General features: G+C 50.9%; 1 protein-coding gene and 1 long non-coding RNA gene across 8 annotated transcripts; one reads left to right on the forward strand and one right to left on the reverse strand.

Moving 5' to 3' along the window:
• Nucleotides 1-1,331: 1,331 nt before the first annotated feature.
• On the reverse strand, nt 1,332-23,809 carry Brat1 (BRCA1 associated ATM activator 1). Of its 7 annotated transcripts, none has more exons than XM_052754209.1 (15): nt 22,852-22,995; nt 19,544-19,698; nt 18,239-18,386; nt 17,431-17,803; nt 17,137-17,256; nt 15,530-15,621; nt 15,317-15,435; nt 15,055-15,241; nt 14,785-14,858; nt 14,547-14,649; nt 14,335-14,433; nt 14,044-14,219; nt 13,270-13,422; nt 6,810-6,858; nt 1,332-4,038 (listed from the first exon to the last, which is right to left on the reverse strand). In XM_052754209.1, the coding sequence occupies exons 1-15, from the start codon at nt 22,976-22,978 to the stop codon at nt 3,962-3,964; spliced, it is 2,052 nt and encodes a 683-aa protein (XP_052610169.1). In that variant the 5' UTR covers nt 22,979-22,995; the 3' UTR covers nt 1,332-3,961. The 7 variants fall into 7 exon arrangements, with proteins under 7 accessions (XP_052610169.1, XP_052610167.1, XP_052610168.1 ...); XM_052754207.1 differs by lacking the exons at nt 1,332-4,038; nt 6,810-6,858 and adding exons at nt 23,274-23,375; nt 23,704-23,749 and having other exon boundaries at nt 12,173-13,422; XM_052754208.1 differs by lacking the exons at nt 1,332-4,038; nt 6,810-6,858 and adding an exon at nt 23,704-23,809 and having other exon boundaries at nt 12,173-13,422.
• LOC128120349 (uncharacterized) lies at nt 4,492-6,650 on the forward strand. The gene is made up of 2 exons (XR_008221847.1): nt 4,492-4,766; nt 5,653-6,650. It is a non-coding gene; the product is annotated as an uncharacterized LOC128120349 (long non-coding RNA).
• Nucleotides 23,810-25,334: the final 1,525 nt, after the last annotated feature.

Consider the following 25,334-nt stretch of genomic DNA (forward strand, 5'->3'; position numbering starts at 1 on the left):
GAACCAAGGAAGCAGCGGCAGGCACCTCCCTGGGGCTTGCAAGCCAGCCTAGTTTAATTATGACTCCGGATTCAGTTGAGAGACCCTGTCTCAAAAGATAAGTGTGGGGGCTGGGGACACGGTTCAGAGGCTGAGTGACACTGCTCTTCCAGGGCACCTGGAATTCTAGCTCCAGTACACGTGGCATTCTCTCTCTCTCTCTCTCTCTCTCTCTCTCTCTCTCTCTCTCTCTCTCTCACACACACACACACACACACACACCCCCCTACACACATATAGAGGAAAAATGACTTGTGTGACACTGTGCCAGGCCCTAGAGGAACACTTACTCCTCTGCCTAGTCCCTCCATTCTTGCTAGCACAAGAGCAATCCATCTGCTGTCCCAGGGGGGTGAGGGAACCCACAGGACCTGGGTTATCCCAACTGAAGGCATCTTGGACCAGTTAGCCCCAGGCAACTCACCAGCTGCCGTGAGCTCAGCCAAGACGAGCTATGCCTGACCCAGAGCAACACTACTGCTTGGGTGTTCCATCAGAGCTTTAGAGCTAATAAAAAGCTGTGATGAAACGCCAGGCGGTGGTGGTGCACACCTTTAATCCCAGCACTCGGGAGGCAGAGGCAGGTGGATCTCTGTGGGTTCAAGGCCGGCCTGGTCTACAGAGTGAGTTCCAGGACAGCCAGAGAGAGCCACACTGTGAGACCCTGTCTCAAAAAAAAAAAAAAAAAAAAAAAAAAAAAAAAAAAAAAAACACCCAAACTAAAACAAACAAACAAACAAATAAAAAGCTGTGATGATTACTATCAATTATCAGGTTGACAGGATCTAGAGTTATCTAGGGGATGCAACTCTGGGTTTGCCTGTGAGGGCGTTTCAATATGGAGAGGCACTGTCCAATGGGTTGGGAGCCCAGGCTGAATAAAAAAGAAAAAGTAGGCTGAGCTGCGTCCTGAGTGTGGATGCCATGTGACCAGCCGCCTCAGGCTCCTGCACCATGCCTTCCCTGTGATCCCAGACTGTACTCTCAAACTGTGAGCCAACACAAGCCTTCCCTTCAATTGCTTCTGTCAGGAATTTTTTCACAGCTGTGAGACATGAACCAATGCATGACCCTTCAGGATTAGTGATCACACAGCATTAGCTGGATGATACACACTAGAGGCCCAGCCAGGAGCCCCCCCAGCCTCACACACTCAGTACATGCTGATCACTCCAAGCGCCTCTCAGGGATACTGAGACCCTGGCCTGATGAGGGTGCTGGGAACCAAACCTGGGTCCTCTGCAAGAGCAGCAAGTGCTCTTAAACAATGAGCCATCTCTCCAACCTAAGAGTAAGTTGGCTTTTTATTTTAAGATTTATTTTTCTTTTATGTACATGAGAGTTTTGCCTATATGTATGTATGTGTACCGCATGTGTGGCTGGTGCCTGCAGAAGCCAGAAGAGGGTGTCATATTCTATAGAGTTGGAGTTAAGGTAAGTTAAACCATTGTGTGGGTGCTGGGAGCTCAATTCAGGCCCTCTGCAGGAACAGCAAGTGCTCCTAGCCACCTAGCCATCTCTTCAACCCAGTAAAATTTCTAAAAGCAATAAAGACCTAAAAAAGGAGCATCCTGCACAGAAAGTGGAGTGACAGTCACACCCTGAACACAGCGATGAAAGTCAGAATGCAATGGTTGGTGATCTATTATGGTTTGTGTCTGAATGGTCCCCGCAAGGCTCAGAAGTGACAGAATTCTGAGGACACTGACCTAACTGATGGACTAATTGCCACACGGATTCATGATATGATATAATTGCTATGAAGTGGGGCTGCTCAAAGGGAGAAAGTCATTGAATACCTTGTCCCCGTCCCTTCCTATCTGTGGTGGTTTGAATGAGAATGGCCACCACAGGTTCATATATTTCAATGTCTGGTTCCCAGTTGGTAGAACTATTTAGGAAGGATTGGGAGGTGTGGCCAAGTTGGAGGAGGTGTGTCACTGGGGGTAGGCTTTGATGTTTCAAAAGCCCATGTCAGGCCCAGTCTCTCTCTCTCTCTCTCTCTCTCTCTCTCTCTCTCTCTCTCTCTCTTTTCTCCCCGCCCCCCCCAGACCAGATGTAAGCTCTCAGCTACTATTCCTGCACCACCCCTGCCTGCCTGCTGCCACACTCCCTACCATGGTCATGGACTCTAACCCTCTGAGACTGTAAGCAAGCCCCCAATTAAATGCTTTCTTTTATACATCGTCTTGGTCATGTGTCTCTTCACCACTATAGAACAGTAACTGAAGTACTGTATCTCTTTCTCCCCAGCCTCCACAAGGTGAGCAGCTGTGCCCCATTTTTCACTGTCCTCCACGATGCTCTGGCCCATGAGGCCAAGAACCATAGACTGATTTCCTCCCTCATCTTCCCAGGGTTCTGTCACAGCATGGAACTACACATACTCAAAATAGACATATCCCACGGGGGCTGGAGAGATGGCTCAGGGCCTGACAGCACTGGCTGCTTTTCGGTTCCCAGTACCTACCTGGTGGCACAGAACTGTCTGTAACTCCAGTCCCAGGGCTGGAGAGTTGGCTCTGTGGTTAAGAGCATGAGCTGTTCTTGTAGAGGACCTGAGTTGGGTTCCCAGCACCCGTGCTGGGTGGCTCACAGCTGCCTGTAACTCCAGCTCCAAGAAATATGACTGCTGTGGGATGTTCTGTATGTCAAGTGTGTTGCTGATTGGTCAATGAATAAATCACTGATTGGCCAGTGGCCAGGTAGGAAGTATAGGCGGGACAAGGAGGAGAATAAAGCTGGGAAGTGGAAGGCTGAGTCAGAGAGACACTGCCAGCCGCCATGATGAGAAACAGCATGTGAAGATGCCAGTAAGTCACGAGCTATGTGGCAAGGTATAGATTTATAGAAATGGATTAATTTAAGCTATAAGAACAGTTAGCAAGAAGCCTGCCACGGCCATACAGTTTGTAACCAATATAAGTCTCTGTGTTTACTTGGTCAGGTCTGAGCGGCTGTGGGACTGGCGGGTGACAGAGATTTGTCCTGACTGTGGACCAGGCAGGAAAACTCTAGCTACATATGACCCCATATGATGACCTCTGTGGGCATTGCACTTCATGTGCACTTGTGTGCACGCACGCATGCACACGCGCACACACGCACACACATTTTAAAAATAAAGAGACTGGCAGAATGAGGTCAGTGGGAAGCCAAGAGCAAGGCGGGTGCAGAGAAGTGAAAGCCGCTGACTTTGGGGACATCAGTACCAGCAGATGATGCTTGTCGTGTTGTGGTTTGAATGTGGTCAAGCATGTCCCCCAAAAGCTCAGGTGCTGTAAACTTGGTCCTCGTGTGATTCTGGTGCAGCAGTGACAGAGACAGGAGGAGCTCACTGGCCAGCCAGTCTAGCTGAATTGGTGAACTCCAGGTTCAGTGAGAGACCCTGTCTCAAAAAACAAGGTGGGGAAGCTAGATTGGTGGTGAGGGGCACTGGTCGCTCTTCCAGGGGCCCGAGGTTCATGCCCAACACCCACACCAGGCAGATTACAACCACCTATGGCTCCAGTTCCATGGGATCCAGTGCCCTCTTCTGGCTTCTGTGGGTACCCACCCAAAGGTGGAGGAGGAAGAGGAGAAGGAAGAGAAAGAGAGAGAGAGAGAGAGAGAGAACCTTGATGTCAACCTATGACCTTCACACACACATACAGTGTGTGTGTGTGTGGGGGGGGATCTGACACACACCTACACACCCAGAGGAGGGAGGGGATAGTGCAAATCTGGCGTTTTGATCTCGTATACACTCCTTCTGAATGAAGCTGTTCCCTCCTCTGTTGAGAGTCAGGTGATCCAAGGCTTTCTCAGAGCTCCAGTGAAACAACAAAAGGAAGCTAGTTCTGTGTCTTTGCCCAGGGGCAGACTGGGCAAGGTCCGGTCTGGGGCGGGGGCCTGGGCTTTGAAGGAGTTAAGGTTTTGGTTGCTAGGAACTTGGCTTCTTCCCCCTCGAGGAGCCTGGAGTTATCAGTCCCAGGCTTCCACGTGCTGGTCTCTGACACCCTGGAGATAATAATCCACATTACTTGATTAGCAGCCTGCTGACCTTGTCCCCCTGTATAATGGCTTTCTGCTGACTCCATCCCATTTTCCCACAAATACTATATAAGATGCTGTACTTCTTAATAAACATGCCTGACATGAGACATGACCTGTGCAAGACCTCCTGACCCGCCTGATCTATCCTCACCTCTGATCCCTGGCCCCTCCTCCTCAGGACCCTGTCACTGAAGAGTGACTTGTTGGTCCAGGTCACTTCTCTACCTCCACTCTACCTGAAACAGCTAAGGTACCCTCAAGCAGGCCTTGAGGCTCTGCTGTTTGGACCTTCCACCCACCAGAACTGCTCCAGAAACCATTTGACTTTATACATTGTTTAGACTTGGCTGCTCTGCTATGGCAATGCAACAGAATGGAGACATAGGGGCCATGGAGGTGGAGGATGTGGTGGTATTTTACTTGTACTGAAATGTGATTTTAATTGTATGTTAATAAATAAAGTTGTCTGGGGGTCAGAGCTATTAGAGCCATAGCAAGTGCATGGCGGCGGTGGCGCACGCCTTTAAGGACCTGGAGGGCGGTACGTTCAGGCAATGACGAGGCAGTCACATGTTTGGGTTTACAACCAATGAGAAGGCAGAACAGCTAGACTATATAAAGACACACACAGGAAGTAGGTCCCCTTTTTCGGAGAGCTCTCTTGGCTGAAGAGGATCCCTGAATCAGGAAGGGTGAGGCTCTTAGCTCTGACCTCTTGGCTTTCTTCTCTGAATCGGCTCTGTGTTTCTTATTTAATAAGACCGTTGGTTACATCTACAGGAGGACCAAGTCAGACCTGCAGTTGTAGCCTGGTATCTCAGAGTGAGATTTGGTCTCGGGCCTCTCCAAGCCTGGTGTGCAGGCTGTTTTTATGTTAACTTGACATAAGCTAGAGTTATACTGGAAGAAGGAACCTGAATTGAGAAAATGCCCCTGCCAGATTGGTCTATGGGCAAGCCTGTGGTACATTTTCTTGATTGGGAGGGCCCAACTCACCATGGGCAGTGCCACCCCTGGGCTGGTGGTCCCAGTGTTTTAAGAAAGCAGGCCAAGCAAGCTAGGGAGTGCAAGCCAGTAAGCAGCACGGCCTCTGCATCAGCTCCTGCCTCCAGGTTCCTGCCCTACGTGAGTTCCTGTCCTGACTTCAGTGATGGACTGTGATGTGGAAGTGTAGGCCAAACAAACCCATTCCTCCTCAAGTTGCTTATCCATGGTGTTCTGTCACAGCAATGGAAACCCCTAAGACAGCTGGTAAGGGCATCCCACTTCACAGACAGGCTGAGTGGGCTGCCTGAGTGGCAAGTAGCTAGTTAGGCATTAGCAGGCCTGGAAGGCACTCAGGTTGGGCTTCTCACAGCCGGTGGCCTATACGAGAGAGGACTGGACCCGCAGGACTTGAATTACTAGCCAGAAGAATGGGTTGAGGTCATGTCTCTGACCCTGTGAGTTGTGACATCCTGAACTGCCTGAAAGAAAGGCCATTCAAACCCTGCTCCCAGAATCCCGGATCTGTGTAAGATGGCTTTATAACATGCACGAGGCCTTCTAAGAGTAAAGATGTCTCATTCCTCCTTCCAGGAAGAGTGCAATCAAAGACCTGATGTGAGTGCTAATGCTATCAACATGACAGGCACTAGTCACCCAGAGGACAAAGCTCTGAGCATGTCTGTGAGGAGGCTCCTATATTGGCCAATTGGGGTGGGAAGATTCACCATAATGTAGGTGACACCATCCCATGGGCTGTATTGAATAAAAAGGAGCAAGTGAGCTGAGCACTGCATCCATCTCCCTCTTCCTGACTGCGGATGCCACGTGACCAGCCGCTTCCTGCTGTTGCCGTGTCCCCCACTGTGATAGCGCGTCCCCTGGAACTGTGAGCCAAAAATGAACAACCCCTCTTCAGATCACCCTTTTTTTCACCCCAAATCATGGTAGACCATCTTTTCAGAGTGTCTCTTCCCATGATCTCTACAAAGAAGGGTCTCTATACTGCAAGTGACGCTGTAATGACACTGAGTCTTTTGTGTTCCTGCATGATTTGTCTTCTCAAACACTGAGTCATTTGAGGATACCATCACTTCGTCAGTGAACATGTGAAAGGGCCCCGGTGTCTGTTTCTGATGGATGCAGGACAACCCAAGAGAAGCTCCAAGGACGTTTAACCACAAATGGACATTCTGGCTATCAGGAGACACTGCTACCAAGATGTGGCCGATGTTTTCCTCAGTCACCTTCTATCTGACTCCTTGCCTACAGGGCATCAGGGTGGGACCACTTTAGTGGTTTGAATGAAAATGGCCCCTATAGGCTCATAGGGAATGACACTATTAGGAGGTGTGGCCTTGTTGGAGGAAGTGTGTCACTTGGGGGGGGGGGGGGGCTTTGAGGTTTCAGAAGCTCAAGCCAGGCCCAGTGTCACTCTCTCTTCCTGCTGCCTGCTGATCCAGAAGTAGAACTCTTGGCTCCTTCTCCAGCACCATGTCTGCCTGCACACCACCATACTTTCCACCATGATGATAATGGACTACACCTCTGAACTGTAAGCCAGCCCCAATTAAATGTTTCCCTTTGTGAGAGTTGCTGTGGTCATAGTGTCTCTTTACAGTCATAGAAACCCTAAGACAGCCAACATAAACATCACTAGTCTCAGAGACTGGTCATCGGTCAGTCTTATGTCCTATGGTCCAGTTTCTGTCCCACCTCCTGAGGCCCTGTCTGCTATGACTCATACCTACCTGGTGTCAGTCTGGTCGGCTCCACCTGCTGGCCATAGACAAACTGATCCTGGAAGGCAAAGAGTAGACATTTGCACTTGGTTTTTCGGCAAACTGCTGAGGACTGGAGTTAAGGTCAGAGACTCTGGATCCCGTGCCACCTGCCTCCAGACATTGAGGGTCACAGGACATCATTGGCAATGGGCTGAGGATGTAGGTCAGTCAGTAGAGTACTTGCCTGACATGCATGAAGTACCTAGAGTGGTGGTGCACACCTTTTATCCCAGCAGTTGGGAGGTAGAGGAAGGGGAATCAGAAGTTTAAAGTCATCTTTGGCTACACAGTGAATTTGAGGTCAGCCTGGGCTTCAGGAGTTTCTGCATCAAAAAAAAAAATCTAAAACATCTGGCTGTGGTGGTGCAAGCTTTAACCTAATTATCGGCAGACACAGACAGACCTCTGGGAGTTTGAGGCTAGCATAGATAGATAGATAGATGATAGATAGATAGATAGATAGATAGATAGATAGATAGATAGATTTATATCTAGATTAGATATAGAATATGAATACCAGTGTCAGAGAACTCTAATAGTTCCCAGCTTGCTTTGTGAAATCAGTATTACTGCCACACCAAAGTCAGATAAGAATCTCACAGGGAAAAAAAAATCAGGGCTGGAGAGATGGTTCAGAGGTTAAAAACACTTGTTGCTCTTCCAGGGATCCAGGTTCAATTCCCAGCACCCACATGGCAGCTCACAACCGTCTGTGACTCCTATCTCAGAGGATCCAATGCCTTCTGTTGGCCTCTGCAGGTATCAGATATGCATGTGGTGCAAAGACTGACATGCAGGGAAAACACCCATACATATAAAATAAAAACAAAGGAAAAAAAAATCTCACAGGCCAACTGCTCTCATGAACACATACAAAACTCCCCAGGCAAATGTGAGTACACAGAACTCAACAGCATGGGAAAAGGTTCATTCATCATGTCAATGGATCCCTGGGATGCAAGGAGGGCTCACACGCAAATCAAAACTGTGATACAGAGACCAACAAGATGGTAAAGGTGATGTCAGAGGACCTGAATTCAATCCCCAGAACTCATAGTAGAAGGAGAGAATCAACTCTTCAAAGTTTCCTCTGATCTCCACACACAATGATAATAAATAAAAATTAAATAAAAAAGGGGGGCTAGAGACATGGCTCAGCAGTTAAGAGCACTTACTGCTCTTGCAGAAGAACTGGGTTCAGTTCCCAGAAACCACATGGGCTCACACAATCATCTGAAACTCCAATTCCAGAGGATGTGATGCCCTCTTCTGGCCTCTGTAGGTACTATGTGCACATGGTGCACAAACATACAGGCAGACAAAATACCCACAAATAATAAAAATAATTGTAAAAATTAGAGTTGCAATTAAATTTATAAAAATTATATGATCATCCCAACAGATGCAGAAAAAGGCATTCAGCCTCTTTCATAATAAAAGCAATCAACAGACTTTGGAGGAATGTGCCATGACATCAGACAGGCTACATGCGACAAACGAGCAGTGTGTAATTAACTCAATGCCAGAGTTCAAATTTTTCTGAGGACAAGGTTACCCAGTCTTGTCACTTGTGGAGCACAGTGCTGGAAGCCCCCATCAGGCAATTGAGCAAGGAAAAGATGTAAAGTCATCAAATGAGAGAAGGGAGACATGAAGCCATCTTCTCCCAGATGACATGAGCTTATGTATAGGAACTCCATCAACTGTTAGAAGTGAATTTATTAAAGTCACAGGCTAGAAGAGTCAGCACAAAGGGCATGTCTGTGTCTATCCACTCATGGTGGCTAGTTTTCTCCATAACAAGGTCTTATGACATAACCCAGACTGGCTCCGAGTTTACAATTCTCCTGCCTCAGCATCCCAAGCCCAGGGTTTACAGGCATATTACCACTCTTGGTTTGATGGTGAATGACTGTAAATTTGACTGAACTGAGTGGCACCTATTTGAGTAACGCACACTTGGGTGTACCTGGAGAGGTTTCTGGAGCCAAATGACTGATGGGAAGAGCTCCTGAATGTGGGCAGCACCATCCCCTAGGCTGGGAGCCTGGATGCAAAAATATGGAGGGGGGCTCCCTGCATATACATATATTCATTTTCTCCCCATCTCCTCCCCTTCCTTCCTCCCTGGCAGCCATGTTATGAACTGCTCTGCTCCATTACACCTCCCTCACCATGATGGATGGATGCTTCTGAAACCAGGAGAGAAAATAGACCTTTCTTCTCTTGTGTTAGTCATTTTGTTACAGTGACAAGAAACTTTAACTAACATTAACAATGATCTACGAAACTAATTAAGAAATCAGCTCCATTTGGAACATCAAAACCAATAAAGTCCTTGGGAGGAAACTCCATTAAGGAGGTGACAGCTGTGCCTGACAAAAACTCAAAACATGAATGAAGGAGAATGAGTCACAGAAATCCATGTGAGTACATCCCTGGGCTGAGGGGCTAAAAGCATTATGTTAAGAGAACCATCCCACCCAAGGCAACCTACAAGTTCAATGGTGATTTCTACCAAAATCGTAATAGCATTTTCTACAGACACAGGGAAAAAAAAATCAATCCTAAGGCTTCTATGGAGCCACAGGAGTCCCAAACAGCAAAGCAGCTCAGTGAAAGTAAAAAAGCCATCACACTGCCAAAAGTCCATCTACTACAGAGCTCGGCAAAGGCTGGGGGTAGCTCAGTGGGTAGCAGGCCTGTCTGGTATGCACAAGGCCCTGGGTTCCATCCCTGGCACTGCAAAAACTGAGCATGGCGGTGCATACCTGTCATGCCAGCATGCTTGATCAACATTCAAGACCATCCTCATCTATGCAGACGTTCAAGGCTAGCATGAGATACATGAAAGCAAGTCTCAAAAATAAGGTAAAGGAGATAAAACTAGAGAAATCATGACAGTATGGCATACGAACACCCACAGACCAAGGGACAACAGAGCCCAGAAGACACACTCACCCACCAGGCCAGGTACCTTTCCACGGGGCACCAGATCTCACTTGGGGAGAAGTCTTCTTATGTGCTAGTTGTCAATTAGACACAAGCTAGAGACATCTGGAATTTCAACTGAGGAATTACCTCCATCCAATTGGCCTATGGACAAGTCTGGGGGTGCATTTTCTTAATGAATGACAAAGGTCAAGGGCCTAACTCACTGTGGGTGGCGTTTCAGTTTCTGTCTCCAGGTTCTTGCTTGAGTTCCTACCCTGACTTCATGACTATCTGTAAGCTGTAAAGATGAAGTAAACCCTCCCTTCCACAAGTTGCTTTTGGCTGTTGTGCTGGTTTGAATGAAAATGACCCCCCCCATAGGCTCATAGGGAGTGAGACTATTAGGTGTGGCCTTGATGAAGGAAGTGTGTCACTGGGTGTGAGTTTTGAGGTTTAAAATGCTCGTCAGGCCCAGTGTCACTCTCTCTTCCTGCTGCCTGCTGATCCAGATGTAGAACTCTCAGCTCCTTCTCCAGCACCATGTCTGCCTGCATTCCACCATGCTTCCCACCACGATGATAATGGACTAAACCTTAAAACTTGTAAGCCAGCCCTAAGTAAATGTTTTCCATTATAAGAGTTGCCGTGGTCATGGTGTCTCTTCATAGCAATAGAAACCGTAAGACAGCATGGTGTGTACTACAGCAACAGAAGATGAAGTAGTCCAGAACTTGGTACCAGGAGTGGGGTACTGTGGACAGATCTGACCATGTTGTTTGGGGACTTATAGACGTTTGGAACTCTAAGCTCTAAAAGCCATTGAGTGCTTGTGTTTTGAAAGATAATGGCCCCCAAAGGGAATGGCACTATTAGGAGGTGTGGCCTTGTTGGAGTAGGTGTGGTCTTGTTGGAGGAAGTGTGTCACTGTGGAGGCAGGCTCTGAGGTCTCATAGACACCCAAGCCATGCCCAGTGAGATAAACCACTTCCTATTGCCTTTGGGTCAAGATTTTTAACTCTCAGCAACTTCTCCAGCAATACATCTGCTTGCACGCCACCATGACAATTGGACTAAACCTCAAGCCACCCCATTAAATGCTTTCCTTTTTAAAAATTGCCATGATCATGGTATCTTTTCACAGCAACAGAAAACCTAAGACAGTGCATAAAGCCTGTTGGGCTGCTATGTGAGAACTTATGAGTGTTCAGAGAAATGCAGATGATAGCAGCCTGGCTTGTGAAGTTTTAGGAGGAAAGAAAAAAGTATCAGGGCCATTCATGTAATGTATTTACATTCAGAATCTTGCTGGGCGATGGTGGCACACATCTTTAATCCCAGCACTTGGGAGGCAGAAGCAGGTGGATCTCTGTTGAGGTCAGCGTGGTCTATAAAGCGGGTTCCAGGACAGGCTCCAAAGCTACACAAAGAAATTCTGTCTCAAAAACCCAAAAATAAATAAATTCAGAATCTCTGTTTCTGGTCAGCTGGGGCTGAAGAATCAGCTGTGATCAACAGAGACCAGGACCACTGAGGTAAATCTTCTAAGAAGGAAGTCTTCAGGACCAGCACACAGAAGCTGTGGTCCAGAGGGGGTCAAGACTGCATCTCAAGCAAGCAGCTGAATCTGGTAAAAAAAAAAAAAAAAATCTCATGTGGTACTGGTTTCGGTCACATAAAAGTGATAGGATTAAAGTGAACATGGAGAGAATCCAAGAGAGATCATTGGTGATGGTGTGACTTCAGTTGTGGCGGAGACCCCAGCAGGTTTGAGATGTCAGAATGTGAGATGCCCAGCAGGTTTGAGATGCCAGGACTGTGGATTGCCCAGCAGGTTTGGGTGAAGCTGGCCTGAATCTAAAAGACCAGCTGGGTGTGCTGTGGATGGTAGAGCCAGGAAGTGGAGCTGTCCAAGCCCTTTGGAGCCCAGATCACGAGAAAGCTCTAGATGCCAGACATTGAGCTTTTTACACTGCTGGATGCTGGTTTTGCTTTGATTGTAGCTGTGGCCGGGTTCTTCCTTCTTAAAATAAGATGTAGCTTTTTTTTTTCTTTCTTATAAACAGGACCCACAGTGGCAACTCTGAACAACTTTTAATTTTTTTTTTTTTTTTTTTTTTTTGAGACAGGGTTTCTCTGAGTAGTGTTGGCTGTCCTGGAACTCACTCTGTAGACCAGGCTGGCCTTGAACTCACAAAGATCCGCCTGGCTCTGCCTCCCGAGTGCTGGGATCAAAGGCGTGCACCACCACTGCCCAGCCGATTATGGGACTTCTAAACCTTGGTGGTTGGATGGAGTAGAGAGCGCCAAATGGCCATGTGCAGAAGAACACCAATAGGACCTTGTGGTAAACCATACGTAAATTTAACCTGAAGGATTACAGACTTCAACACTACTGGTTCTGGGCAGAAAACAAGCCACTTCTTTAATAATCCATCAGAGGGAAGGTTCTGGGGGCTGGGGATAAAGTGCTTGCCGTGCAAGCACGAGGACCTGAGTTCGACGCCAGCCCCAATACAGACCCAGGTGTGGCGATGCAGCATTATAATCCCAGTGCTGGGGAGGTGGAGACAGGATCCCTGGAGCTCACTGGCAAGTCTCATCAGTGAGAGCCAAGTCCCAGTGAGAGAGCTTTTCTCAAAAAACAAGGTGGACAGCACCTGAGGAGTGACACCCGACACTGACCTCTGGTCTGCATGCACACACGCACAAAAGGTAGTGTTTGTTTTGAATTGATTTCTTCTTTCTTTGACACAGGGTTGCTATCTAGTCCAGGCTGGCCAGGAACTCTACATTCTCCTCCCTTGACCTTTAAAACCCTGGAACCACAACTGTGTTATCATACCCAGCTTAAAATATGGGAACTTTGATCTACTCCCTGGAGGGTCTCATGAGCAGCTGGCCTGGGCTGCAGTCCTGCTGCTGGCAAGGGACGGAGGGTGTGGACACAGCCTTAGTAGCAGTCAGCTTCATTCTCCTCTAATATACCCACTGTGGCCAGCATGTCCTGCAGTAGGGACTGTGGGCTCTTCTCCACATGGTCGCTGCTCTTGGCCAGTTTGCCCTGCAGGCCCTCCAGGTCTAGGGACCTCAGGAGAGCTAGCATGGCCTCAGGCTCCAGGTCCCCAAGGGGCTGGCTCTGCTCACCCTCCCGCCACCTCTGCAGGACAGCCTCCACAGAGGCCAAGTTAGGGCTGTCCCCAGCCTCCTGGGGGCCACTGCAGGGAGCTGTCTTGTCCCTCAAGAAGAGGAGCAAGTCACAGGCCTTTTGGGCCACCGGTCGGTCACAGTCAAGCAAGGCACAAAAGGCAAACTCAAAGAGTGGCAGCCGGCAGAGAGTTTGCAAGAATTCCGGGTGTGGGCTGGGAGAGGCGGCCTCAGGCAGGCCCACTGTGTAGGGACAGTGCAGGCTGGGTTGCCCCATTGCCTGGATGAGGAACACCTGAGCCAGTTCCAAACCCTGCACTCGGACCTCCCAGTCCAGATCCCGGCTCACCGCCTGGAGCACAGTGGCCACAAACCACTCCGTGTCTTGCACCACATCAGCATGGCCATCCCTCAGCCACTCAGTAAAGACCCGTAAGACAGCCCTCCGAGGGAAGCCCTCTGAGTCCGTAGACAGGATATGCATGAGGTCCATAAGTAGGCCCTGCAGAGAGTTCCAGAAAAGTCAGCATGATATTGTCAACTGACAGGATCCAGAATCACCTACGAGACAAAGCCCTGGGAGTGACTGTGATGGAGTTTCTAGATAAGGCTAGAGGAGAGAATGCGCTGGGGTCCCAGACTGAATAAAAAGGAGAGGGCTGGGCATCCACCTCTCTCTGCTTCCTGACTGCAGCTGCCATAACTCACCCACCATGATGGACTGTACCCTCAAACTCTAAGCCCCAGTATACCCACCCTTCCTTAACCTGCTTTCATCAAGTATTTGATACAGCAACAAGAAAAGCAGCTAAAACAGCTGATGAGCCAGTTAGGACAGGACCCAGGAGACACAAGTGCACGGCCACCTGGGCTTGGGCCACGTGCTGCTCTGGCCCCTTCACACAAGGTGTCGGTATGCACTGCTCTTAAGCTTTGCCCTTGCCTATTATCCAGACAGGGTCAGTGTCTATGATGGGGTGCCAGGAAGAGCATCGGCACTGTGCCCTGCTGCCCGCAGCTCCTTGGCGGTCCCTCTGGACGGCCCTGCTCTCAGGAACCGTTGCTACAGAGCTGACCAGCTGCCCACCCACTCACTGAGCTGACAACAACACATGGCTCCTACCTGCCGGGCCTGCCGGTTCTCGGGGCTGGCGGGAGTGGCCTGCAGACCCCGGCTAGAGAGCTGCCCAGCAGCGCCTACCGCACTTGCTCGGACGTAACTCTCGGGGTCTCGGAGGAGCTGGCGGGCAAGCGTGGGCACTTCTGAGGAATGCAGTGTCTCTCTGAAGTCAGCCTGCCCTGGGAATCAAATGCCCCACAGCTGTGACCAAAGGCCACTCAGATAGTCTGGGAGCCCCAGAGCCCACAGGACACATAAACACAACACAGACACTGCTGTCCCCAGGGTGCTCACCTCCCCAATGTCGGATCAGATGTGTCAGGAACTCCAGGGCCGAGTCCCTCACCTCCCAACACGGGCTGCACAGGCGCTTCTGTAGTATGGGGAATAGCTCTGTACCAGGAAGGAGTGGTCAGTGGCCTCTAGGGTCACACTCTGCCTCCCCCCCAGGATTACTTTGCCCAGCCCGTCTCCACCCCAGCTCTTCTGCAAGGAGCCAGGGTTACCTGCAAGGAACAGCAGGGCATCGGGGCTGAGATCAGAGCAGTTGGAGGTCTTGTGTGAGTTCTGGAGCCATCTGAGTGTAGCCTGGAAGGCCTTTTTCAGGACCTAGAATGGGCAGGACAGGCTATAGGGTTGGAGTGGCAGGCTACCCATGTGGGTAGGACTCTGTGGCCCCTATTGGAAGCAGTCTTAAGCAAGAAGGTCCAGCTGTGCAGGCCTCCCGGAACCCATTTGCAGTACCGTGGGACTGGACTCTGGGCTCTCGAGGGTCTTCAGGAGGACTGCAAATACCTCCAGCACCAACTCCAGGGGGCCTGAAATAGACAGGAATGGAAACATCAACCCGACTTCTATCCAGAGCCCGGCACCTGGCAGGGAGCATGGATTCCAAGCCTAAAGGAAGCAGGGGGATGTAAGATGCCTGGGTGCAGGGCTACATGAGGGCCTGGTGGGACCACAGAAGAAAGAGAAGAAAAAATGGAATTCGGGGCAAGAGAAAACCCTACTCACTCGTTCCCTGAGACAGTGTCCCCAAGAAGTCGAGGGCTGCTCGCTGGACACGAACACAGCCGCCCAGAGTCCCACAGAGACGGCCTCCCACATTGGAGCTGGGGTCCGCTGAGCCATCACAGAGGCGCAATATGGTTACTGCAGCTCCCAGCAGGGGTACCTGGGGCCAGGGGGAGGGGCACTGGGGCTGAAGGAAGGAGTTTGGGTTAGTAGAGGCCTGGGGTTACATGACCCGATGGTCAGGGACTAGGGCTGCACCTACCAGCATCTGTAGTTCCTCCAGGTGAGCCAGAGTCTGGCAGAGGAGTCCCACACAGGCCGACTTAGAGGACAAGAGTGTGTCCACAGTCAGCACACTGCCCGCAGTCTCATCCAGCAAGCCTGAGGCCAAAGACAACAGCATCCCTGCAGTGACCACCATCCACAGCAGGGGCCAGGGCTTATCAAGGATGGAGGTTCCACCCTCCCTGCATACCTGGAGGCCCAGGGGCCTGAGTGGTGGCTTTCAGGATACAGGCCAGGGGCTGGAGGAGGACTCCAAAAGCCTGGGTCCTCAGTTCCTGGGGACTGGGGACATAGTACATGGTGAAGGTTATTCTCTGGCTGCAATCTGAACATCCCTAGCGAATTTATGATGGCTCAGTACAAGCAAGGGTGCACACTCCCCTGACACAATTCCTCGGCAAGCTATACTCAAGGAAAAGGAAATGGGGAGAAGCCTAACCAGGGCCTGAAGGCTTGGCCCTGATGTCCTCAGGAGCAGATGAGGTCTGGTCACACTCCCTGATTAGAGTGACAGGCAATTTCTAGGCTCCAAGAGTAGTGCCCAAGTGTGCTCATGTTGTGGTCAGTGACCCTAGATGTCCTTTTTCACATTTTTGTGATGGACCACCCTCGTGATCTGAGCCTGCTCAGATATTTAGCACCCATCCTCCCTGCATCCCATATCAGCAACCCACACCTCTGCACAGCCCCTGGAGTATACACGATTCAGCAACCCACACCTCTGCACACCCCCTGGAGTATACACGATTCAGCAACCCACACCTCTGCACAGCCCCTGGAGTATACACGATTCAGCAACCCACACCTCTGCACACCCCCTGGAGTATACACGATTCAGCAACCCACACCTCTGCACACCCCCTGGAATATACACAATTCAGCAACCCACACCTCTGCACAGCCCCTGGTGTATACACGATTCAGCAACCCACACCTCTGCACACCCCCTGGAGTATACACGATTCAGCAACCCACACCTCTGCACACCCCCTGGAGTATACACGATTCAGCAACCCACACCTCTGCACACCCCTTGGAGTATACACGATTCAGCAACCCACACCTCTGCACACCCCCTGGAGTATACACGATTCAGCAACCCACACCTCTGCACACCCCTTGGAGTATACACGATTCAGCAACCCACACCTCTGCACACCCCCTGGAGTATACACGATTCAGCAACCCACACCTCTGCACACCCCCTGGAGTACACACAATGGGGCACCAGGAGCCTGGCTCATCCACAGTAGAGGTCAGAGGACAGCTACAGATAGCTCAGAAGTTAGCTTTAGCTCTGGGGGTACCACCACAAAACTTTTATCTGAAATAATTCTGTCTCTTGCTCAGTATGGTGGAGCATGCCTGCAATCCAAGCTGTTTAGGAGGCTGAGGTAGAGATGTGAGGTTCAAGGCCAGTTTGACATACAGAGTGTGTTCAAGGACAGCCTGGGAAATTCAGTGAAAACTGTCTCAAAATAAGAAAAAGAGGGCTGGGGTGTGGCTCAGTGTAGAGCACCTGCCTAGAATCCCCCAGTGAGGGGCTGGGGTGTGGCTCAGTGGTAGAGTAATGAATAGCATGTATGAAGTAATGAGTTCCACAACAAGTACTGAGGAAGGGAAAGAGAGAAAGGGGAGGAAAAGAGAGGAGGGAGGGACAGAATGAGCTGACCACTGCTTTAATACCTGTCCATCCCACCTGGCTGCTCTCCCTCCTGGCCTAATCTCGCATCTGGCTTCCCAGTTTCCAATGTTCCCCAACCATTTGTGTAACACTCTTAGCATCCCCAATCATACCAGTGCTGAAGTTTCAGGGTCCCCAGGGCTAGAGGCCCAGCTTGTGTGGGGCTCAGGCGGCTCAGGGTCTGGGCCAGCATCTCCCACAGACCACAGGCTGCAAAACTCAACACAGGAGACCTGCAGAAAGAAAATCACTCCTCCATCAGTACCTAATTAGACAGCTGTAAATGTGCCCAGTCCTGAAGGCCATCCCCTGAGGTGACAGTGCCAGGGTCCTCCCCATGAAGCATCAGCTGCTCTGAGACTTCACAGGCAACTTCCACTCACCCTCAGCCCCTGCAGCCACCTGACCTGGCTACGCTGAGGAGGAGGTCCATGAGTGAGTGTACAGCTGGAATGGGGTCTCTCTCAAACAGGCAGGCCACAGGGGGACTCAACCGTTCCCAGAGGACCCCTGTCCAGGGGCTATGGCAGCGCCCGAAGGTGGTGATCAGTACATTCAAGGCCTGTGTGACCCGCGGGGTGGCTTTGGAATGCAAGGACTCTTCCACATGGTTCACAATCTTCTGGGCACAGACAGGCCAGGCAGCAGCTTCTGAGATGGGGGACCCTGAAGCCCCACCTTGCATGGCCAGAGCCAGGATGTGTACTAGAAGCTGGCTGGCTGCAGAGGCCACAAACAGGCTGGGGTCTCCCTGCAAGGAGAAGATGGTGTCCACAGCACCTGGAGTGGGTAGCGAAAGGTCAGCCTGAATGAGGAAGCATGCAGAGAGCACCTTCTATCTGTCACACCCTTCCAGGCCTCAGGGAAAGCGCCCAGACTCCCCTCTGCTCACAAGCAAACCCAACAAGAGCCTCCAGCATGCTGGCTTCAAGGCCAATGCAGCTTCTAACCAGTTCCAATTTGTTTCAAGGACAAACTCGTGACTGCTTGACAATACACTAGCTCGGGAGCCACCCAGATACTAGGAGTCAAAGATGACACTGTCCCTATGGTTACTGTGTGCTTACCCTGACAACTCTAGACCACCACCACCGCTTCCCCAGCTGAGAAGACTGGACTCAGAGAGGTTCAGGGGCTCCTCGGAGATCCCACACCACAGGCACTCAAAGCTAGTGTGCCCTGTAGGAACTGGGACAGGGCGTGGGCTACACTCACCACTGTCAGCCAGGAAGTGCAGGGCGCTGGGGTGGTGTGCCAGGGAGCACAGGCCCTGGATCCAGCCACTGCGCACGCTGGGCACGCTCCAGGCTGCCCAGCTGAGGGCACCCGTCTCCCCAAAGAGCCCCAGCAACAACTCTCCCTGCTAAGAAGTAAAGAAGGCATCAGGGATGCAGAGAGACAAGGCTTTGTTGGTTTGTCGGGACTGGGAGAGTTGGGCTTGGCGGTGGCGCACACCTTTAATCCCAGAACTCAGAGGCAGAAGCAGGTGGAGCTCTGTGACTCTGAGCTCAGCCAGGGACACGTGGTGAGACCTTATCTCAAAAATGAAAACAAGGGGCTGGAGAGATGAATTCTCCATCCGAGGACTGGCTGCTCGGATGGAGAATCCAGGCTTGGCTCCCAGCGCCCCCACAGTGGCTCACAACTACATAAATCTCAGTTCCAGGGGAATCTGATGCCCTCTTCTGACCTCCACAGGAACTGCATACATGTGGTCCACAGACGTATACGTAGGCAAAGACACGAAATAAAAATGAACACCAGGTGTGGTGGCACACACCTTTAATCACAGCACTTGGGAGGAAGTGGCAGGGGGATCTCTTGGATAGCAAGCTCTAGGGCAGCCAAGACTACACAGAGAGAAACTGTCTCAAAAAGCAAACACAAAACAATGAATAAAGTCTTGAGGGAAAAACCCCCTCAAACAACAAAACGGAAAACGAACAGGACTGGTGGAGGTACCAAGGGTGCCTCACAGCTGTCCCAGGCCCCAGCACCATTCGCTCTGCCCTCGTGAGAGAGGGGAGAGGTCAGGGGAAGAATGAAGAGACTTCTTTTCCTCCTCCTTTCTCTGTATGATTTTTTAATTATGTGTGCATGTCTGAGTGTAGGTATGTACGTGAATGCTGGTGCCTGTGGAAACCAGAAGAGGGCATCCGATCCCCTGGAGCTGGATTTCCCTGGGCAGGTGGACTCACGCCATGTGGACCACTCTGTTCTTTGTCCCATGCAACCCATGGCTGTGCTACAGGCAAAGCACCGGGGTAGCCTCCGGCCCTCACATGCCCCATCAGAAAGAGGAACTCCACATGTGCCAAGGATCACATAGCCAGCTTCATCCCTGGCGAGTGTTTCCAAGTAGGGACAGTGTGAGGTGACAGTGGGGTTGAACTCCTGACACACTGGCCAGACACAGGAGCAGGGCCAGCCACTGAGACCCAGGTACTGAGATGGCTCCTGATCCAGAGGAAAAGGATGACCACCCCTAAGGGGACAAGCACATGGGAGATAAGGGCTCACCTGAAGGTACTGGAAACAGTCCTCCTGGGCTGCAAAGATCCCAACAAGACGTAGAGCAAAAGAGAGGACCCTGGGGCTCACATCCTGTGGCTTGAGCACATGGGACAGTAGCTCCATTAGGCAGGGGTGGTCCTGTAGCAGTTGGAGGCTGGACTCTGGGGAGACAGGACATCTCAAGAGGGCAGTGACCAAGGAGAGCCTCTCTAGAAGTGGCCCTATCCATCAGGATCAAGTAGTCCAAGCGGGGAGGGTTTTTGCAACAAATAGCAACTAACCTGAATTCATTAAGGAGGAGACCTCAGAGAGTCAATGATTCAGCAGTAGGTAAAAGATACAGACAAGAACCATACAGACAACAAGTCAAGAGCTAGGGCTGTAACTCCACATAGAGCACCTGCCTACAATCCCCCAGTGAGGGGCTGGGGTGTGACTTGGTGGTAGAACACCTACCCAGAATCCTCCAGTGAGAGGCTGGGGGGTGTGACTCAGTGGTAGAGCATCTGCCCAGAATCCCCCAGTGAGGAGCTGGAGGTGTGGCTCAGTGGCAGAGCACCTGCCTAGAATCCCCCAGTGAGGGGCTGGGGGTGTGGCTCAGTGATAGAGCACCTGCCTAGAATCCCCCAGTGAGGAGCTGGAGGTGTGGCTCAGTGATAGAGCACCTGCCTAGAATCCCCCAGTGAGGGGCTGGGGGTGTGGCTCAGTGGTAGAGCACCTGCCTAGAATCCTCCAGTGAGAGGCTGGGGTGTGGTTCAGTGGTAGAGCACCTGCCTAGAATCCCCCAGTGAGGGGCTGCGGTGTGGCTCAGTGGTAGAGCCCCTGCCTAGAATCCCCCAGTGAGGGGCTGCGGTGTGGCTCAGTGGTAGAGCCCCTGCCTAGAATCCCCCAGTGAGGGGCTGGGGTGTGGCTCAGTGGTAGAGCCCCTGCCTAGAATCCCCCAGTGAGGGGCTGGGGTGTGGCTCAGTGGTAGAGCACCTGCCTAGAATCCCCCAGTGAGGGGCTGGGGTGTGGCTCAGTGGTAGAGCCCCTGCCTAGAATCCCCCAGTGAGGGGCTGGGGTGTGGCTCAGCAATAAAATTTTTGTCTATCTCTAGGTCCATTGAAAGAAAGAATGGAAGAATGAATGAATGGAAGGAAGGAAGGAAGGAAGGAAGGAAGGAAGGAAGGAAAAGAAAGAGTGACAGAGAGAAAGAGAGAAAGAAATGAAATAAATAAGGAGCCATTAAAGAAAAGACAACAGTGCAAAAAAAATGTTGAACTTACAATCTCAGGGCAAGACTTTTACACATCTCACCTCTGAGAAACAATTTCATGGACAGACTGTCAAGAACACAGCAGACGTGAATGGTGAAAGCCAACCTAGTGATCTATCTAATGAACAGGTGTGAAAACATTCATCCCAACATGTGGAACATTTTTTTTTTAAATACTTGCAGGTCAGACATGGTGACACACATCTTTAAACATGGCACTCGGGAGGCAGAGGTGGGCAGACCTCTGAGTCAAAGACAGCTTGGTCTACAAGCCAGCCTGGACTATACAGCTGAATCCTACCTCCAAAGAAACAACAACAAACCAAAAGGAGCTGGGGAGATGGTTCCATAGATAAGACAGGCATGGAAAGCATGAGGAGCCGAGTTCGAATTCCCAGCACTCACATAAAAAGCCAGGCATGTCTCTGCATGCTTCTAATTCTAGAGGTGGGGGAGGGGTGGAGACAGGCAGATCTCAAGTACTTCCTGGCCAGCCAGCCTAGTTTCCTGTAACTTCAGGTTCAGTAACAGATCTTTTCTCAAGGCAATGGGTGGAGAGTGATCGTAGAAGATGCCTAATATTCTGCTCTGACCTTCGTATATAGATGCCTGGGTGTGCATGCAACACACACACACACACACACACACACACACACACACACACACACAATCCTGTAAAATTACTTGCAAAAACCTGACTAAAAACTAGGCTTTGAGGGCTGGGGAATGGTTCAGTAGGTAAAGCTTTCTGTGCAGGACCAGAGTTCCGATTCTCAGAGCCAATATAAATGCTGGGCAGACAGCACCCCAGAGACACAGACAGGAGACCCTCAGCTGTCCTGTTTGAACAGTCAACCTGGAAAGCTCTGGGTTCAAGTGAGACTCTGCCTCAATATGTAAGGTGTAAGGTGATTGAAAAGACAATGTCAACCTCCGGCCTCCACACTCATGAGCAAACAGGTGCACATATACATATACATACACACACACATACACACATATCACACATCAGGCATAGTGGCACACGCCTTTAATCTCAGCACTTCAGAGGCAGAGACAGGCAGATCTCTGTGAGTTGGAGGCCAGCCTGGTCTACAGAGTGAGTTCTAGGACAGCCAGGGCTGTTATACAGAGAAACCCTGACTCAAAAACAAAACAAACAAACAAAAAACCTAAATTACAAAAGTATCATACAGTAAAGCTTGTAGGATTCAACTAACATGTTACTTTTACAGGGAAATGTCATTTTAAATCCTATAACTTAGAGACAAAACACAAAAGAAAAGATAAAGGCTGGGGATGTAGCTCAGTTGGTAAAGCGCTTCTCTGCCATGCAAGAAGCTCTGGCTCCATCCTCAGCATCCAATAAAAACAGGGAGTGATGGTTCACACTACGATCCCACTCAGACACGGATAAGAGGACCAGAGGTTCAAGGTCACCCTTGAGGACAGCCTAGGCTACATTAGATCATGTCTCACAAGAAAAAAAAAACAAAAAAACAAAAAAACAGCAAACCAAGAAGAAATGAAGGTAGGTATGAAAGACAAGACAAGGCTCAGAAGACAATGATCAACCATGAGAGGAAAAACTTTTAGTTGCCAGGGTACTCACGCTCAAGGAAAAGTCAGTACAACACTATTTATAACAACAAAAAATTGAAAACACAAACAATGCATGTGATTAAAAAAATTAAGGTCCACCCACACAGCAAAAATGTAACTCAGGCTGGCCTTGAACTCACTATGTAGCACTGGCTGGCCTCAAAGCTGAGAGGTCCACTTGCCTTGACTTCTGGATGACATGTCCCACCACATCCACCCAGAGATCTAAGTTCTTCAAGATAAGCAAAATACAACAAAGATAACTTAAACAATGTAGGTGGCTCTCTGCAAACACCTAGTGTGAACTGAACAGCGCTTGGAAGCCTGAAATGTGATGGACTCCGATGGGACTTTCAACTTGTGACTCCACAGCTCACTGCCCTGGTGCCGCATCTTGACTCTCTCTGATCATCCAGAGAACCCCAAGGAGGTGAAGTTCCACATGCCATGTCCTTACCTGTCTCTGTCACTGTTTTAAACCAATCCAACAGTTTCTCCAAGCAGGTGTCATCTGCCACCAGCTGCCTGGGGTCTGCCAGAACAGCACAGACTGCCGGGAGGAGCCTGGAGCATTCTGGGTCCATGATCAGGACAGTGGTTCCTACAGAAGAAGCAATGGATCAGCCATGATCATATCTGGCTTCAGACACCAGCTACCCTAGTCAAAGGCAGCCTTCCATGACAGGGGAGGGGCCCCGAAAATTTCATGTGGCCCAGAACTCTGAGCCCACAAAGATGCTAAGCTCAGTCCAGGGGAACCTGGGCAATCAAGAGGGTTGAGTCCTGGCAGCTGCACCGTCAGTGAGAGAGGAAAGGTTAATCAGAGCCACAAGGCCTTTGGTTTGGTGGCGTGGGGTGGAGGTGCAATTGCCTACTGACCTAGCTGCGGGTAGCACAGAGTCAGGGGATCAGCCAAGTGTGCAGGGGACTGTCCATGCAGGCACCTGATCCCAGAGTCTGTTCCCAACGGTCAAGAGAAACCTGCATGAGACCCAGGAGTGCAGAAGGTGTGTGTCACAGCCCAGGTCGGTAGAAACTGCAAACGACAACCCTGCGGCCTGCATCGGACAGAAATAGGAATCTTGGAAGGCAATGATATCAGTATCTGTCGGCCCAGCAGGGTCCGTCTCAACCCCGACATTGGTCGTCCGTACCTCCTAAGACCGGATAAGAGGTGCGCTCTCTGCGATTTCGAGTTAACTGGGGTTCGAATCCCACCCCCGCGTCCCTCAGCTACGGAATAGGCCCGAGAGTACAGAATGCACTACCAGGCCCCAAGTGCCCGGCCGGAACTCGAAGTCCGCCTTACCCGGGCTCTCGACCCCCGGTCTGCGTGCCACTCTCCCGCTGAGGTTCCGGTATCTGCTACAGGCCCCGCCCGCGCCTCCGCAAATTCCGCTCCACGCCAGCCCAGGCCCCGCCCTCCCCAGGTTCGGCCCCACCTCAGAGTTCGTTCCACGCAGCCGCAGGCTCCGCCCCACACCATTACAGGCCCCGCCCCACCGCGGGAGTTGGCTCCACCCCGCCCTCTTCGAGTCCCACCCCGCCTGAGTTCGCAGCCGAGGCCCCGCCCCCAACGCAAGTTCCTTTCACGTGGTTACAGGCTCCGCCCCTCAGAGCTGCGGGTCCGCCCTTCTCTGCTTGAGTCTACGACTCTACAGGCCCCGCCTTAAGGCAGTACCGCGTGACAGACACGGGCGCGAAAGAGCTGGGAGGGTGCACTTGGAGACCGGTGACGACCCTGACCGCCACTCCGGTCACCTCTAAGGCTCAAAACCCTGAAAGTGTACTCCAGCTGGGTGTAGCTTGGGATTTTCACACACACTCGGAACTATCACCCTCCCGACACGCTAAGTGGCTCCTGCCCGGAGCGTCTCCAAGGCGGGTTCGGTGTGGGCGTGGCTATTCACTGGAAGGCGGGGCCTCCCTGGCCTCAGGCCACGTGTCTAGGCATTTATGGTCCCTGCTCCTGTAACCCTCGTTGCCAGCTGGAGTGACCAGCGGGGGGCAGGCAGTTTATGCACAGGACCTCCCGTGCTGAATCCTTTGGCTCCTACAGCGGCTAGCACTAAACTCTGGGGACTAGAGTCCAGTCACCAAAGCCTGCGGTTCTCTGGCTCTCCACGGCTTCATCCACTCTGCTAATGATAGATAAAAAGTAGACAAGCGGGGCCTAGAGAGATGGTTCAGTAGTTAAAGTGTACCTCCTATTCCAACAGAGGACCAGAGTTCGTTCCCCAGCCCTGAGGTCCCCCACCCAAGGTTGGCATACACTCACACAAACACATAAATAAAAATATTTCTCAAGGCAGGGCGTGGAAGCTTCTGCCTTTAAGCTCAGGACAGATGTACCCATGTAAGTTTGGGGTTAGGCTGTGTCAAAATAAAACTTTTTTTTTTAAGAGAAAAATTCTTTTTCAAGTAGGTAAGAAAAAACAACCACTCAGGAGAAGCCTTGTCTTGAGCTTTAATGTTGCAATAGCACCCAGCTGCAGAGAGCTGTTTACCCAGAAACTGAATGCGGGCTGGGGAATAGTTAGGCTACTGAGTGTGTCAGTCGCCGGACCGATGGGGTAGGGTGTAAGAAGGAAAAGCCAGGCATGGTGGTATACACTTGCAATCCCAGCACTGAGGAGGCAGAGACAGGAGGATCTCCAGGAAAATGTGATACTGTGTTTGGACCTATCAGGGGGCCTGCTGGGCCACCAGCGGAATGCTCCCCAGCTGGCCTGGGTGGGGAAAGCCTCAGGGTCCTCCGGGAGGTTCGGAGGCTTGTGACAGCAAACTGTGGTCAGCTGAGGGTATAAAGCGGGTGTGGTACAGGCCGATGGGTAGTCCTGGTGTGGAATGTTCTTCCCGCAAGGTGCCCGTCCTAGGTCTAACAATTAGGGAGTCACTTAGGCTCCCAACACCTTGGATTATTTAGAGGAAAAAGAAACA

The sequence above is a fragment of the Peromyscus californicus genome, unplaced genomic scaffold, assembly GCF_007827085.1.
Source record: "Peromyscus californicus insignis strain IS unplaced genomic scaffold, ASM782708v3 Scaffold_2__1_contigs__length_46816999, whole genome shotgun sequence".
Classification (NCBI taxonomy): Eukaryota; Metazoa; Chordata; class Mammalia; order Rodentia; family Cricetidae; genus Peromyscus; species Peromyscus californicus.

What these genes read in the sequence shown, in the direction of transcription:
- Brat1 (XM_052754208.1), bottom strand. Translation starts at nt 22,978, where the DNA reads ATGGACCCAGAATGCTCCAGGCTCCTCCCGGCAGTCTGTGCTGTTCTG. An exon ending in GACACTGTCTCAGGGAACGA is followed by an intron (nt 14,859 to 15,054) that starts GTGAGTAGGGTT and finishes TGTCTATTTCAG; the next exon opens with GCCCCCTGGAGTTGGTGCTG. An exon ending in TCTGATCCGACATTGGGGAG is followed by an intron (nt 14,220 to 14,334) that starts GTGAGCACCCTG and finishes TTTGATTCCCAG; the next exon opens with GGCAGGCTGACTTCAGAGAG.